At 43.1% G+C, this 18,621-nt stretch overlaps 1 protein-coding gene across 1 annotated transcript; it reads right to left on the bottom strand.

Moving 5' to 3' along the window:
* Window positions 1-4,874: 4,874 nt before the first annotated feature.
* LOC133544055 (homeodomain-interacting protein kinase 1-like) lies at window positions 4,875-18,162 on the bottom strand. The gene is made up of 7 exons (XM_061889084.1): window positions 17,905-18,162; window positions 17,648-17,833; window positions 13,194-13,357; window positions 5,467-5,590; window positions 5,282-5,389; window positions 5,156-5,224; window positions 4,875-5,069 (listed from the first exon to the last, which is right to left on the bottom strand). Exons 1-7 carry the CDS (start codon window positions 18,160-18,162, stop codon window positions 4,875-4,877), a joined length of 1,104 nt encoding a protein of 367 aa, XP_061745068.1.
* Between the last annotated feature and the right edge of the window lie 459 nt (window positions 18,163-18,621).

Here is an 18,621-nt window from a genome sequence, read left to right as displayed (position 1 = left end):
GTTAGTGCATTTTACAAAAGTGGCGCTTAGTTTTAAATGTGAGCGTTTTCTATCAGGCAAACTTGCTTTGTTGACGATCTAAATTGCAACCGGACGTGACATCACAAGCAGCAACGGGAATGAAATATGGCACCATTTGATTTTACGTGAAACAGATACCCGGTAGTACCAACATTGGACAACATTGGATCGGTGCCTATAAAAGTACCGGACTCGGTACCCATCCCTATATACACTTACTAAGCACTGTTTGGGAATTTGCTATCAAAGTGGCTCCAACGATCGGTGCCGATAAAAGTACCAGACTCGCTACCCATCCCTATATACACTTACTAAGGGCTGTTTGGGAATTTGCCATCAAAGTGGCTCCAACGTAATTGGATCGGTGCCTATTAAAGTACTGAACTCGGTACCCATCCCTATATACACTTACTAAGCACTGTTTGGGAATTTGCCATCAAAGTGGCTCCAACGTAATTGGATCGGTGCCTATAAAAGTACCGGACTCGGTACCCATCCCTATATACACTTACTAAGGGCTGTTTGGGAATTTGCCATCAAAGTGGCTCCAACGTAATTGGATCGGTGCCTATTAAAGTACTGAACTCGGTACCCATCCCTATGTACACTTACTAAGCACTGTTTGGGAATTTGCCATCAAAGTGGCTCCAACGTAATTGGATCGGTGCCTATAAAAGTACCGGACTCGGTACCCATCCCTGTATACACTTATTAAGCACTGTTTGGGAATTTGCCATCAAAGTGGCTCCAACGTAATTGGATCGGTGCCTATAAAAGTACCAGACTCGGTACCCATCCCTATATACACTTACTAAGCACTGTTTGGGAATTTGCCATCAAAGTGGCTCCACCGTAATTGGATCGGTGCCTATAAAAGTACCGGACTCGGTACCCATCCCTATATACACTTACTAAGCACTGTTTGGGAATTTGCCTTTAAAGTGGCTCCAACATAATTGGATCGGTGCCTATAAAAGTACCAGACTCGGTACCCATCCCTATATACACTTATTAAGCATGGTTTGGGAATTTGCCATCAACGTGGTTCCAACGGTGCCTATAAAAGAACCAGACTCGGTACCCATCCCTATATACACTTATTAAGCATGGTTTGGGAATTTGCCATCAACGTGGTTCCAACGGTGCCTATAAAAGTACCGGACTCGGTGCCCATCCCTATATACACTTAACTAAGCACTGTTTGGGAATTTGCCATGAAAGTGGCTCCAACGTAATTGGATCGGTGCCTATAAAAGTACCAGACTCGGTACCCATCCCTATATAAACTTACTAAGCACTGTTTGGGACTTTGTGGCTCCAACGTAATTGGATCGGTGCCTATGAAAGTACCAGACTCGGTACCCATCCCTATATACACTTACTAAACACTGTTTGGGAATTTGCCTTTAAAGTGGCTCCAACGTAATTGGATCAGTGCCTATAAAAGTACCGGTCTCGGTACCCATCCCTGTATACACTTATTAAGCACTGTTTGGGAATTTGCCATCAAAGTGGCTCCAACGTAATTGGATCGGTGCCTATAAAAGTACCAGACTCGGTACCCATCCCTATATACACTTACTAAGCACTGTTTGGGAATTTGCCATCAAAGTGGCTCCACCGTAATTGGATCGGTGCCTATAAAAGTACCGGACTCGGTACCCATCCCTATATACACTTACTAAGCACTGTTTGGGAATTTGCCTTTAAAGTGGCTCCAACATAATTGGATCGGTGCCTATAAAAGTACCAGACTCGGTACCCATCCCTATATACACTTATTAAGCATGGTTTGGGAATTTGCCATCAACGTGGTTCCAACGGTGCCTATAAAAGAACCAGACTCGGTACCCATCCCTATATACACTTATTAAGCATGGTTTGGGAATTTGCCATCAACGTGGTTCCAACGGTGCCTATAAAAGAACCAGACTCGGTACCCATCCCTATATACACTTATTAAGCATGGTTTGGGAATTTGCCATCAACGTGGTTCCAACGGTGCCTATAAAAGTACCGGACTCGGTGCCCATCCCTATATACACTTAACTAAGCACTGTTTGGGAATTTGCCATGAAAGTGGCTCCAACGTAATTGGATCGGTGCCTATAAAAGTACCAGACTCGGTACCCATCCCTATATAAACTTACTAAGCACTGTTTGGGACTTTGTGGCTCCAACGTAATTGGATCGGTGCCTATGAAAGTACCAGACTCGGTACCCATCCCTATATACACTTACTAAACACTGTTTGGGAATTTGCCTTTAAAGTGGCTCCAACGTAATTGGATCAGTGCCTATAAAAGTACCGGTCTCGGTACCCATCCCTATATACACTTACTAAGCACTGTTTGGGAATTTGCCATCAAAGTGGCTCCAACGTATTTGGATCGGTGCCTATAAAAGTACCAGACTCGGTACCTATCCCTATATACACTTACTAACCGCTATTTGGGAATTTGCCATCAAAATGGCTCGAACATAATTGGATCGGTGCCTATAAAAGTACCAGACTCGGTACCCATCCCTATATACACTTACTAAGCACTGTTTGTGAATTTGCTATCAAAGTGGCTCCAACATAATTTGATCGGTGCCTATAAAAGTACCAGACCCGGTACCCATCCCTGTATACACTTACTAAGCACTGTTTGGGAATTTGCCATCAAAGTGGCTCCAACGTAATTGGATCGGTGCCTATAAAAGTACCGGACTCAGTACCCATCCCTATATACACTTACTAAGCACTGTTTGGGAATTTGCCATCAAAGTGGCTCCAACATAATTGGATCGGTGCCTATAAAAGTACCAGACTCGGTACCCATCCCTATGTACACTTAATTAAGCACTGTTTGGGAGTTTGCCATCAAAGTGGCTCCAACGTAATTGGATCGGTGCCTATAAAAGTACCAGACCTGGTACCCATCCCTGTATACACTTACTAAGCACTGTTTGGGAATTTGCCATTAAAGTGGCTTCAACGTAATTGGATAGGTGCCTATAAAAGTACCAGACTCGATACCCATCCCTATATACACTTATTAAGCACTGTTTGGGAATTTGACATCAACGTGGTTCCAACGGTGCCTATAAAAGTACCAGACTCGGTACCTATCCCTATATACACTTACTAAGCGCTGTTTGGGAATTTGCCATCAAAGTGTTTCCAACGTAATTGGATAGGTGCCTATAAAAGTATCGGACTCGGTACCCATCCCTATATACACTTACAAAGCACTGTTCCTGGAATTTGCCATCAAAGTGGCTCCAACATAAATGGATCGGTGCCTTTAAAAGAACCAGACTCGGTACCCATCCCTATATACACTTACTAAGAGCTGTTTGGGAATTTGCCTTTATTGTGGCTCCAACGTAATTGGATCGGTGCCTATAAAAGTATCGGACTCGGTACCCATCCCTATATACACTTACGAAGCACTGTTTGGGAATTTGCAATCAAATTGGCTCCAACGTAATTGGATCGGTACCTATAAAAGTACCGGACTCCGTACCCATCCCTAAATACACTTACTAGGCAGTTTGGAAATTTGCCATCAAAGTGGCTCCAACATAATTGGATCGGTGCCTATAACCGTACCAGACTCGGTACCCATCCCTATATACGCTTATTAAGCATGGTTTGGGAATTTGCCATCAACGTGGTTCCAACAGTGCCTATAAAAGTACCGGACTCGGTACCCATCCCTATATACACTTAACTAAGCACTGTTTGGGAATTTGCCATCAAAGTGGCTCCGACGTAAATGGATCAGTGCCTTTAAAAGAACCAGACTCGGTACCCATCCCTATATACACTTATTAAGCACTGTTTGGGAATTTGCCATCAACGTGGTTCCAACGGTGCCTATAAAAGTACCGGACTCGGTACCCATCCCTATATACACTTATTAAGCACTGTTTGGGAATTTGCCATCAACGTGGTTCCAACAGTGCCTATAAAAGTACCGGACTCGGTACCCATCCCTATATACACTTATTAAGCACTGTTTGGGAATTTGCCATCAACGTGGTTCCAACGGTGCCTATAAAAGTACCGGACTCGGTACCCATCCCTATATACACTTACTAAGTGCTGTTTGGGAATTTGCTATCAAATTGGCTCCAACGTAATTGGATCGGTGCCTTTAAAAGAACCAGACTCGGTACCCATCCCTATATACACCTACTAAGTGCTGTTTGGGAATTTGCCTTTAAAGTGGCTCCAACGTAATTGGATCTGTGCCTATAAAAGTACCGGACTCGGTACCCATCCCTATATACACTTACTAAGCACTGTTTGGGAATTTGACATCAAAGTGGCTCCAACGTAATTGGATCGGTGCCTTTAAAAGTACCAAACTCGGTACCCATCCCTATATACACTTACTAAGCACTGTTTGGGAATTTGCCATCAACGTGGTTCCAACGGTGCCTATAAAAGTACCGTACTCGGTACCCATCCCTATATACACTTACTAAGCACTGTTTGGGAATTTGCCATCAAAGTGTTTCCAACGTAATTGGATCGGTGCCTATAAAAGTACCGGACTTGGTACCCATCCCTATATAAACTTATTAAGCACTGTTTGGGAATTTGCCATCAAAGTGGCTCCAACGTAATTGGATCGGTGCCTATAAAGGTACCGGACTCGGTACCCATCCCTATATACACTTACTAAGCACTGTTTGGGAATTTGCCATCAACGTGGTTCCAATGGTGCCTATAAAAGTACCAGACTCGGTACCCATCCCTATATACACTTATTAAGCACTGTTTGGGAATTTGCCATCAACGTGGTTCCAACGGTGCCTATAAAAGTACCGTACTCGGTACCCATCCCTATATACACTTACTAAGCACTGTTTGGGAATTTGCCATCAAAGTGGCTCATGGAAATGAATTTGTGCTCCAGAATTTGACAAGGTCGGGCCCGTTTTTGCGGTGACATCAGAAGCATCGACGCGACTAGATCCACAAAGATCTCCAGGTCACACTGCATTGCGCGCCGGTCCTCATCGGTGCAGTTGATTGGTCGCACAAAACGAGCCTATGTCAGAATGGGACAAGATGTAAGGAAACCTGCTGGATGTTTTCATACTGACACTGTAAAATATGCAGCAAGGGCGATCCAACCTCTAAGAGATCTGAAAGTTTGTTTAAAGGTTGAGTGCCGTCATAAGCTGTGATAATTTCGGCCCGGTTCTGAAGAGAGAAGTAGAGTTAGCGACAGACTCTAGGGGGTCGACAGAAGAAACATACCTTCAATCTCCATTTTTTGGCTTTCTTGCGGAAGAAGCACGATGTGAATATTCCCGCGTTGAGGAGGCTGGCTGGCAGTTTTCCCAGCATGGTGTTGATCTGTGACAGCTGTGGACAGGAGATTCTTTAAGACTCAAGTCAACTGTCAAACCCACAGCTCTGTCCGAAGCCGTGTCAAAACTGACCATGCTGTACTCATCACAGCCGTCAAACAGGGAATGACCAAGCAGCAGCTCCACGGCGATGCAGCCCAGAGACCATACATCGATGGCCTCATTGCACTCGTGTCCCAGCAGTACTTCGGGACATCTGGGAGCAGAGACATCAAGGTTTAGACTAGGGGTGCCCATTGAATTGATCGCGATCTAGCGGTCGATCGCAATCTTTCAGTGGACGCATTTGACCCGTAGATTGCAATTGAGCATTAGATACGGATTTACAGGTAGATTGCAGCCAACCTGTCCACTGATCTACTCGGGTCACCTGGGATCTAACAGTCAAACATGCTTTAATGTTGGATCGCAGTCAGCTGTTAAATCGCAATATACCAGTCGGATCGGTTAATCGATTGCAATATACCAACCGACTGCGATCTCCCGGTCGTGATTGACTAGTTGATCGCGATCTACCAGTCGGTTGTGAGCCACCGGTAAATCGTAATTCAACAGTCGATGAAATTAAACAATGTCCGCTAACTTTTTGCCACTCAAGGCCAAGAAAACGGAAATGCTGATTATCGGTCCTGCTAGACACTGACATCTATTTAATAATACCACCTTAACATATGACAACCAAACAATTACTCAAGGCGACTCGGTAAAGAATCTGGGTATTATCTTAAACCCAACTCTCCCGTTTGAGTCACACATTAAGAGTGTTAATAAAACAGCCTTCTTTCATCGCCATAATATCGCTAAAATTCGTTCCACTTTGTCCACTAACGACGCTGAGATCATTATTCATGCGTTCGTTCAACTCGTCTCGATTACTGTAATGTATTATTTTTGGCATTAAAAGGTTACAGTTGGTACAAAATGCGGCTGCTAGACTTTTGACAAGAACAAGAAAGTTTGATCACATTACGCCTGCACTGGCTTCCTGTGCACTTAAGATGTGACTTTAAGGTTTTACTACTTACATATAAAATACTACACGGTCTAGCTCCATCTTATCTTGCCGATTGTATTGTACCATATGTCCCGGCAAGAAATCTGCCTTCAAAGAACTCCAGATTATTAGTGATTCTCAGAGCCCAAAAAAAGTCTGCGGGCTATAGAGCGTTTTCTATTCGGGCTCCAGTACTCTGGAATGCCCTCCCGGTAACAGTTCGTGATGCTACCTCAGTAGAAGCATTTGAGTCCCATCTTAAAACTCATTTGTGAACTCTAGCCTTGGCACAGGTCCGGTGGCCAGGGATGAAGTGCTGGCTGTCCAGAGTCAGCACTCGGGGTGGACCGCTCGCCTGTGAATCGGTTGGGGACATCTCCGCTCGGGATGGTCTCCTGCTGGCCCCAGTATGGACTGGACTCTCATTATTATGTTAGATCCACTATGGATTGGACTCTCACTATTATGTTAGAGCCACTATGGACTGGACTCTCACTATTATGTTAGAGCCACTATGGACTGGACTCTCATTATTATGTTAGATCCACTATGGACTGGACTCTCATTATTATGTTAGATCCACTATGGATTGGACTCTCACTATTATGTTAGATCCACTATGGCCTGGACTGTCACTATTATGTTAGATCCACTATGGACTGGACTCTCACTATTATGCTAGAGCCACCATGGACTGGACTCTCACTATTATGTTAGATCCACTATGGACTGGACTCTCACTATTATGTTAGATCCACTATGGACTGGACTCTCACTATTATGTTAGAGCCACCATGGACTGGACTCTCACTATTATGTTAGATCCACTATGGACTGGAGTCTCACTATTATGTTAGAGCCACTATGGACTGGAGTCTCACTATTATGTTAGATCCACTATGGACTGGACTCTCATTATTATGTTAGATCCATTATGGACTGGACTCTCACGATTATGTTAGAGCCACTATAGACTGGACTCTCACTATTATGTTAGATCCACTATGGACTGGACTCTCACTATTATGTTAGATCCGTTATGGACTGGACTCTCACTATTATGTTAGATCCACTATGGACTGCACTCTCACTATTATGTTAAATCCACTATGGACTGGACTCTCACTATTATGTTAGATCCACTATGGACTGGACTCTCACTATTATGTTAGATCCACTATGGACTGGACTCTCACTATTATGTTAGATCCACTATGGACTGCACTCTCACTATTATGTTAAATCCACTATGGACTGGACTCTCACTATTATGTTAGATCCACTATGAACTGGACTCTCACTATTATGTTAGATCCACTATGGACTGGACTCTCACTATTATGTTAGATCCACTATGGACTGGACTCTCACTATTATGTTAGATCCACTATGGACTGGACTCTCACTATTATGTTAGATCCACTATGGACTGGACTCTCATTATTATGTTAGATCCATTATGGACTGGACTCTCACGATTATGTTAGAGCCACTATAGACTGGACTCTCACTATTATGTTAGATCCACTATGGACTGGACTCTCACTATTATGTTAGATCCGTTATGGACTGGACTCTCACTATTATGTTAGATCCACTATGGACTGCACTCTCACTATTATGTTAAATCCACTATGGACTGGACTCTCACTATTATGTTAGATCCACTATGGACTGGACTCTCACTATTATGTTAGATCCACTATGGACTGCACTCTCACTATTATGTTAAATCCACTATGGACTGGACTCTCACTATTATGTTAGATCCACTATGAACTGGACTCTCACTATTATGTTAGATCCACTATGGACTGGACTCTCACTATTATGTTAGATCCACTATGGACTGGACTCTCACTATTATGTTAGATCCACTATGGACTGGACTCTCACTATTATGTTAGATCCACTATGGACTGGACTCTCACTATTATGTTAGATCCACTATGGACTGGGCTCTCACTATTATGTTAGATCCACTATGGACTGGACTCTCACTATTATGTTAGATTCACTATGGACTGGACTCTCACTATTATGTTAGATCCACTATGGACTGGACTCTCACTATTATGTTAGAGCCACTATGGACTGGACTCTCACTATTATGTTAGATCCACTATGGACTGGACTCTCACTATTATGTTAGAGCCACTATGGACTGGACTCTCACTATTATGTTAGATCCACTATGGACTGGACTCTCACTATTATGTTAGATCCACTATGGACTGGACTCTCATTACTATGTTAGATCCATTATGGACTGGACTCTCACTATTATGTTAGATCCACTATGGACTGGACTCTCACTATTATGTTAGATCCACTATGGACTGGACTCTCACTATTATGTTAGATCCACTATGGACTGGACTCTATTATGTTAGAGCAACCATGGACTGGACTCTCACTATTATGTTAGATCCACTATGGACTGGACTCTCACTATTATGTTAGATCCACTATGGACTGGACTCTCACTATTATGTTAGATCCACTATGGACTGGACTCTCACTATTATGTTAGATCCACTATGGACTGGAGTCTCACTATTATGTTAGAGCCACTATGGACTGGAGTCTCACTATTATGTTAGATCCACTATGGACTGGACTCTCACTATTATGTTAGATCCACTATGGACTGGACTCTCACTATTATGTTAGATCCACTATGGACTGGAGTCTCACTATTATGTTAGAGCCACTATGGACTGGAGTCTCACTATTATGTTAGATCCACTATGGACTGGACTCTCATTATTATGTTAGATCCACTATGGACTGGACTCTCACTATTATGTTAGATCCACTATGGACTGGACTCTCATAATATTATGTCAGACCCACTCAACGTCCAATGTGGGCGCTGATACGCGGATTCCGTTGTGGCTTGTGCAGCCCTTTGAGACACTTGTGAATCAGGGCTACATAAATAAACATCAATTGATAGATCGATTGATTGATTGTGAGGTTTTAGCAAATTAGCCTATCAGCCTATTTAGCATCTTTTCTCTATGACATTTGTTAGTAGATTGACAAACGCCAACCAAAGGTCTTGTAAGATGACAGCTGATGTGGTAAAAGCTCAGTTTGAAGAAGAATTGGCCGGCAGGAACTTGAGAGTCCCTTTTTTGTCTCTCCCACTCAATCATCAGGTAAGGCGGTCAAAAGTCTAAAAGATCTGTTACATACATCTTAACTGAATTCGGGAGCTGTACTTATGAAGAAGCTAAAACCCTAAGTATAAATCTCTGTGCTGAATACAGTGGTGCCTTGGGATAAGAGTGAAGTGAATTATATTTATATAGCGCTTTTCTCGAGTGACTCAAAGCACTTTACATAGTGAAGCCCAACATTTAAGTTACATTTAAAACAGTGTGGGTGGCACTGGGAGCAGGTGGGTAAAAGTGTCTTGCCCAAGGACACAACGGCAGTGACTAGGATGGCGGAAGCGGGAATCGAACCTGCAACCCTCAAGTTGCTGGCACGGCCGCTCTACCAACCGAGCTATGCCGAGTGCCCCCAGCTTTACAAGTCGGCCAATTGTTATGCTCTAGGTTGTGTATTCATCATACTATTTGTGTGTTGTCCCTTTTAACACAAAGGTGTGCAAAACGTGAATGTTTTGTATTACTGTATATCAGGCCTGGGCTAATTATTTTGACTCCGGGGCCACATTTAGACAAAAAAAAATGTGTCTGGGGGCCGGTATATCTATTTTTAGGAACACTAATATAAAACCTCGCAATAATGTCTGATAGAATGCTAAAAACGTTACGACAGACCGCCTTTAAAAAATAATGGTCTTTAAAACAATTTTTTACTGAATGAGCAACTTTAGAATGTACACAATGTGGCATTTACAAAATTAACTATGAAGGATAAAACACTGAATATTGACAACATATGAACGTCACCGCCCCCCCCCCCCCCCCCCTCCATCCACATATTTTACAATCAAGCGAAACGCAACAAAAATGTAACAAGCGCCTCGAAATATGAACCAATTTTTCCAGGTAAATTCCGCATTGAGTTTCAAATTTTAGTCCTGGCATTCTGTGCTTTGCATTGTGGGGGCCCTCAGTACATCACTAACTTGTTATGCCCCTACTCAGCCTCCAGTCTTCAGACCAAGGTCTTTTAAAGATCCCGAACACTTGTCTTAAAAGTCGTGGAGACCTGGCATTCCAGGATATACGTCGCTCCCAGACTCTGGAAAAACTTGCACCAGTCCAACCTTGATCTTGACTGTTGAAACATTCATTAAAAAACTTCTCTTTTAGTAAAGCTTTAAGTTAATGCACCTTTAAAGGCCTACTGAAATGAGATGTTCTTATTCAAACGGGGATAGCAGGTCCATTTTATGTGTCATACTTGATCATTTCGCGATATTGCCATATTTTTGCTGAAAGGATTTAGTAGAGAACATCCACGATAAAGTTCGCAACTTTTGGTCGCTAATAAAAAAGCCTTGCCTGTACTGGAAGTAGCAGACGATGTGCGTGTGACGTCACGGGTTGTAGGGCTCCTCAGATTGTTTACAATCATGGCCACCAGCAGCGAGAGCGATTCGGACCGAGAAAGCGACGATTTCCCCATTAATTTGAGCAAAGGTGAAAGATTCGTGGATGAGGATAGTGAGAGTGAAGGACTAACAAAAAAAAAAGAGGGCAGTGGGAGCGACTCAGATGTATTAGACACATTTACTAGAATAATTCTGGAAAATCCCTTATCCGCTTATTGTGTTACTAGTGTTTTAGTGAGATTATATAGTCGTACCTGAAAGTCGGAGGGGTGTGGTGACCGCCAGTGTCTCTGAGGGAAGCCACGTTTCTCGACGAGGCAAAGCGAAGGCAGCCGTTGGGGCCGGGCTGAACTTTTTTTTTCCCCTCCTCCAAGATGGAAGCATCCCACGCTTGGGGGCGGCCGGTCGGAGGAGGAAAGAGAGTCCGCAGCTGCCTCTTTGACAGGTGCACAAGGAACGACGCAAGCCATGTCTACGGTAAGAGCCGACCTATTACCACCATTTTCTCATGTGGTAGAGAACCATGTTCGCTTGACCGCTCTGTTCCATAGTAAAGCTTCACCTTCGGGAATGTAAACAAGGAAAACACCGGCTGTGTTCGTGTTGCGAAAGGCAGCCGCAATACACCGCTTCCCACCTACATCTTTCTTCTTTGATGTCTCCATTATTAATTGAACAAATTGCAAAAGATTCAGCAACACAGATGTCCAGAATACTGTGTAGTTATGCGATCAAAGCAGACGATTTATAGCTCAGATCGGGCTGGAACAAAATGTCCGCTACAATCCGAGACGTGACTCGTAGGCGTCATCATACCATGTTTTCAACAGGATACTTCGCGCGAAATTTAAAATTGCAATTTAGTAAACTAAAAAGGCCGTATTGGCATGTGTTGCAATTTTAATATTTCATCATTGATATATAAACTATCAGACTGCGTGGTCGGTAGTCGTGGGTTTCAGTAGGCCTTTAAGTATCATTTTTAATCCACTTTTTTTCCTTTTTATGATTTTGCCCCTGTTTTAATTGAACTGTTGTTTTACTTCACCTATGTTTTGTAAAGCGCTTTGTGATTGTATTTGCGGAAAGCACTTTATAAATAACATTTATCTACTAACTACTTACTAAAAAAATCCCTGCTGTGATGTAGATTACCATACTAACTAATTAGATTACCATAATAACTAATTAGATGACCATAGTAACTGGTATATCATACATAAAGGCAGATTCCAACCATTGAAATACTTTGCATAGTTCAAGACTTCCGGTCGTTAGAAAACATCACTACACATCATAATGGCAGCTACAGTTTCCATCTATCTTAAAGAAAAAACTACAAAGTAAATACCAAGTCAAACAAAGTATCTACCAAGTAAATACTAAATAAAAACAAAGTAATTATCAAGTAACTACAAAGTAAATACCAAGTAAAACAAAGTAACCACCAAGTAACGACTGAGTAACTACAAAATAACTACATAGTAAATACCAGTTAAAAAAAAGGTAACTACCAAGTAAATACTAGGTAAAAACAAGGGCGGTTTAGCTCGGTTGGTAGAGTGGCCTTGCCAGCAACTTGAGGGTTGCGGGTTTGATTCCCGCTTCCGCCATCCTAGTCACTGCCATTGTGTCCTTGGGCAAGACACTTTACCCACCTGTTCCCAGTGCCACCCACACTGGTTTAAATATTACTCATATTATTACAAATGTTATCATGTTAGACCCGCTCGACATCCATTGCTTTCGGTCCCCTAGAGGGGGGGGGGGGGTTGCCCACATCTGAGGTCCTCTCCAAGGTTTCTCATAGTCAGCATTGTCACTGGCGTCCCACTGGATGTAAATTCTCCCTGCCCACTGGGTGTGAGTTTTCCTTGCCCTTTTGTGGGTTCTTCCGAGGATGTTGTAGTCGTAATGATTTGTGCAGTCCTTTGAGACATTTGTGATTTGGGGCTATATAAATAAACATTGATTGATTTAAATATTACTCAGGTATTGGGTTTCACTATGTAAAGTGCTTTGAGTCACTAGAGAAAAAGCGCTATATAAATATAATTCACTTCACTTCATCTACAAAAGTTATTTGGGAATGTCCGGCGGGTCGGATTGAAAAGCTCAACGGGCCGCATGTGGCCCAGATCTGCCATATATGGACCTACATTGGTTTGGTTTTTAAAGGACAGAATGTATAGAACTGGCCGCATCCTTACATTTTACAGTAATGGAGAAAGTTTGGACACCCCTGGTCTAGATCTGTCCTAGTAAACTCACCGGTACCACATGCTCTGCACCGTCGTGCCCCGAGACAGTTCTGACGTATGTAGAGCCAAGCCAAAGTCGATGACTTTCACCTTCAGGGGCAACTGCAGGTGGTCCACCACCATGATGTTGTCCGGCTTCAGATCGCAGTGGACAATCCCCACACTCTTCAGGAACTGCAGTGCAGTTGTCAGCTTCAATAAAATACAAGTATACATATATACATATATGTATATGGATTTACAGATACATAGATGTGGATGTATATAGAATGAATGGGTATTAAAAAACCCAAAACAAGTGAAAAAACCCAAAACCAGTGAAGTTGGCACGTTGTGTAAATTTGTAAATTAAAACAGAATACAATGTTTTGCTAAATTTTTTTACGTATATTCAATTCAATTCACTGCAAAGACAAGATATATAATGTTCGAATTGGTAAAAATTAGCTCATTTGGAACTTGATGCCTTCAACATTTTTCAAAAAAAGCTGTCTCCGGTGGAAAAAAAACTCTGAGAAAGTTGAGGAATGCTCATCAAACGCTTATTTGGAACATCCCACAGGTGAACAGGCTGATTGGGTACAGGTGGGTGCCATGATTGGGTCGAAAAGCAGCTTCCATGAAATGCTCAGTCATTCACTATCTGGAAAAAAAAAAGACTGAGAAAGTTGAGGAATGCTCATCAAACGCTTATTTGGAACATCCCACAGGTGAACAGGCTAATTGGGAACAGGTGGGTGCCATGATTGGGTCGAAAAGCAGCTTCCATTAAATGCTTAGTCATTCACAAACAAATGCGTAAGCAAATTGTCGAACAGTTTAAGAACATTTCGCGACGACCTATTGCAAGGAATTTAGAAATTTCACCATTTACGGTCTGTAATATCATCAAAAGGTTAAGAGAATCTGGAGAAATCACTGCATGTAAGCGGCAAGACCGAAAAAACAACATTAAATGACCGTGACATTCGATCCCTCAGGCGGTACTGCATGAAAAAAAACATCAGTGTATAAAGGATATCACCACATGGGCTCAGGAACACTTCAGAAAAGTAACTACATCTCGTCGCTAGATCTGTAAGTGGAAGCTAAAACTCTTACTATACAAAGTGAAAGCCATTTATCAACAACACCCAGAAACGCCGCCAGATGCGCCTGAGATCATATAAGTTGGACTGATGCAAAGTGGAAAAGTGTTGTGGGGTCTGACGAGTGGACATTTCAAATTGTTTTTGGAAACTTAGTATTGTGTCCTGCGAACCAAAGAGAAAAAAAAACAACCAAATTGTTAGAGGCGCAAAGTTCGAAAGTCAGCATCTGTGATGGTATGGGGGTGTATTCGTGTCCAAGGCATTGGTAACTTACACATCTGTGAAGGTACAAACAAATTTTGGACCAAACTTGTGTTGTCCTTCAAGCAACGTCTTTTTCATGGACGCCCCTGCTTATTTCAGCAAGACAATGCCAAGACACGTCTTGCAACTGCGTGGCTTTATAGTAAAAGAGTGCAGGTACTAGACGGGCCTGCAATATCATCAGAAGGTTAAGAGAATCTGGAGAAATCACTACATGTAAGCCGCAAGACCGAAAAAACAACATTGAATGACCGTGACATTCAATCCCTCAGGCGGTACTGCTTAAAAAAAAAACCATCAGTGTATAAAGGATATCACCACATGGGCTCAGGAACACTTCAGAAAAGTAACTACAGTTCGTCGCTATATCTGTAAGTGGAAGCTAAAACTCTTACTATACAAAGTGAAAGCCATTTATCAACAACACCCAGAAACGCCGCCAGCTGCGCCTGAGATCATATAAGTTGGACTGATGCAAAGTGGAAAAGTGTTGTGGGGTCTGACGAGTCCACATTTCAAATTTTTGGGGAAACTTAGTATTGTGTCCTGCGAACCAAAGACAAAAAAAAAACAACCAAATTGTTATAGGCGCAAAGTTCCAAAACCAACATCTGTGATGGTATGGGGGTGTATTAGTGTCCAAGGCATGGGTAACTTACACATCTGTGAAGGTACAAACAGGTTTTGGACCAAACTTGTGTTGTCCTTCAAGCAACATCTTTTTCATGGACGCCCCTGCTTATTTCAGCAAGACAATGCCAAGACACGTGTTACAGCAGCGTGGCTTTATAGTAAAAGAGTGCGGGTACTAGACGGGCCTGCCTGTAGCCCAGAACTGACTCCCATTGGCAATGTGTGGCGCAATATGAAGCCTAAAATACCACAACAGAGACCCAGACTGTTGAACAACTTAAGCTGTACATCAAGCAAGAATGGGAAAGAATTCCACTTGAAAAGCTTCAAAAATTGGTCTCCACAGTTCCCAAACGTTTACAAACATTTTTCCCAGTTCGAACATTAAATATCTTGTCTTTGCAGTTTATTCAATTGAATTGGAAAGGATTTGCAAATCATTGAATTCTGTTTTTATTTACGAATTACACAACGTGCCAACTTCACTGGTTTTGGGTTTTGTAGATCAATGTATTTAAGATATACAATACATGATACACCTGATGCCATCCATACATTTTCTACTGCTTGTCCCTTTCGGGGGCGCTGGAGCCTATCTCAGCTGCATTCGGGCGGAAGGCGGGGTACCCTCTAGACAAGTCGCCACCTCATCACAGGGCCAACACAGATAGATAGACGCAAGGGCCAATTTAGTGTTGTCAATCAAACAATCCCCAGGTGCATGTTTTTGGAGGTGAGAGGAAGCCGAAGGGAACCTGATGCCTGTTAGGAAAATTATTCTGTTAATATGCCACAATTGGGTCTGTAGGGGTGGGCAATGCCAGTCCTACGGAGATTTTTCTCTCTCCTGAGTGGGATTCTAGTTTGTATGCCAAGGTGCAGCTGACATGATACTATTAGAGTTATGTCAAGATCAGGGGTCTCAAACTCAATTTACCTGGGGGCCACTGGATGCAGAAACTGGGTGAGGCTGGGCCGCAAGAAAATATTTCTTAAAAAATCTAACATGCACTTTTTAATGAATTCACCTTCTTTGAATGGCTTTCCCGCCCTAGCAACATACTTGCCAACTCTTTCCGGGAAACATCCGACTATCAGTGCCCCTCCCGGCAATATCCCGGGGCAATCATTCTCCCGGTTTTCACCTGGACAAAAACACTAGGGGCTTGCCGCGATGACACTGCCTTTAGCGTCCTCTACAACCTGCCGTCTCGTCCGCCTTTCCACCATACCTAACATTGTGCCGGCCAAGTAACATATTGTATGAGGATTCTGCAGTGACTGCAAGACATACTTGGTCAACAGCCATACAGGTCACACTGAGGGTGGCCGTTTAAACAACTGTATCACTGTTACAAATATGCGCCACACTGTGAACCCACACCAAACAAGATTGACAAACACATTTTGGGAGAACATCCGCACCGTAACACTACAGAACAAATACCCAGAATCCAATGTAGCCCTAACTCTTCCGGGATGTATATTGTAGCACGGAAGAGTTAGGGCTGTATGGGATTCTGTTGTGTTTTTGTTGAGTTACGGTGCGGATGTTCTCCCAAAATGTCTTTGTCATTCTTGTTTGGTGTGGCTTCACAATGTAGCGCATATTTGTAACAGTAATAAAGTTGTTTGTACGGCCACCCTCACTGTGACCTGTGTGGCTGTTGATCAACTATGTCTTGCAGTTGCTTACAGAATGTTATGATCCGCCTCCAGGGTCATATATAGTTTTGGTTTTTTAGCCTTTTTGTGTTTCTTGATTATTTTTTGACTCTTCCGGTCCCCGGTTTGTGCACTTCCTTGTTTTGTCAGGTTACCTTGGTTTCGCACCTGCTCTTGTTTTAACGCGCGCCTGAGTTTGATTGTTTACCCGAGTATTTAAGGCTGTTTTCCACCTCAGTTCTTCCTGGATGGTTTGTTTTGCAGTAAGCAAGAGTCATGTTGGCATTTCCTAATCTCTTGTACCTTTGCTAAGTAGCTCCTTATTAGGCAGGCTCTTCTTGGACTTTCTGGACTGCATGCTAAGTTTAGCATTAGCTTCCCGTGCGTAGGCACACGCTTTATTTTGCATTTTTTGTACCAGTCTTATTTTATCATTTTTATATTAAACCAGGCTCTTACCTGCTATTCCTGCCTGTCTGGTCCTTGTGCATCTTGGGGTGACACCACGCGCATCCACAATGCGTTCCCGACGCTGGCACGTTTGTGTACAGGTTGTCGAGGACCCCAAAGGCAGTGCATCAATAATGCCCCCTTAATATTGTTGCATGGGTGAATTTCGAGAGAACGATTAACACTGGAGGGGGACTGAAAAGTGGGAGTCTTCTGGAAAAATCGAGGGTATACAAAGTACCCAACATTAAATTTCATAGTAAGGTGCGGGCTGCAAAATAACGTCTCGCGTGTTTGAGACCCCTGGTCAAGATCAATGGCATTCCCTGAGAACCAACATTGGGGATGAAGCATTATCAACCTGCTGAAGAACTGGCCGGATCTCCATCAAGGACAGAGGCAGGCGACACTTGAGCAGCTGATGAAGGTTCATGTCAAGTTTCTCAAACTCCAGACAAAACTGCCCCTGGAAGGTGAAGGAGTCGTTCCAGTTGACTATGTTGTACCGGTCCGAGCCCCGTGCTTTCAGCTCGATCAAAACACGTTCCTGCCATGCACGGCAAAAATCACATGATCATGCAGTCTGCGTTTGTGTGGATTAACTTATGAGATACGCACCTCATCCTTGGCCTCCTCCATCTTGCTGCTGTCCTTGATCACCTTCAAAGCCACGGTCTCGCCCGACGACAGCTTTCTGCACTGGACCACCTCGCCAAAGGACCCAGCCCCTAAAACCTCCTCCATTTTGTATTCACAGGTGGGAGAGGAGATCTGGCACTCAACCGTCACTGGTAAAGTGGAACACTCCATCCTCTGGTTCCTGACACTGGAGTGGGAAGAGGGCAAAACCTTTCCGAGCCATGTCTTTACAGGCATGAAACCACTGGCTCCCCATCAAAATCAGGACTTCCGACACCCACCAGTGACAGGCAGACCTCCGACGGCATCCGACTGGAGAGTTAAGAGAACCGCTGCATCTTTGCTCGGAAACATTTAACGCAGATCTGCAGACTTTTGAGGGTCAAAGGAAACTGGATCAGACTCTTCTTTGCAAGCACTTAACCCAAAAGACAAGCACTTACCAGTTTTATGTGTCGGTCCCCTAAAGAATGAATCATTTATTTCTAAATGTCTCAATACAGGTCGGCAACGGTAGTCAATTACGAGGAAAAAAAATAAAATAAAAGAAAAAGAGTACCAAAATGGTACAACGGACAGGCATCTAAGGTAAAAACCAGCAGCAAAGAAACTCTATGTGACATCATAGTCATGTGACATGTGACTTTGTGACTATCACAAAGAGTAAAGATGTGTTTTGCCAGTTGCTGCTTGTAA

Source organism: Nerophis ophidion, linkage group LG27, assembly GCF_033978795.1.
Source record: "Nerophis ophidion isolate RoL-2023_Sa linkage group LG27, RoL_Noph_v1.0, whole genome shotgun sequence".
Classification (NCBI taxonomy): Eukaryota; Metazoa; Chordata; class Actinopteri; order Syngnathiformes; family Syngnathidae; genus Nerophis; species Nerophis ophidion.
The sequence above is the reverse complement of the archived record's forward strand: the minus strand, read 5'-3'. Positions and strand labels throughout refer to the sequence as shown.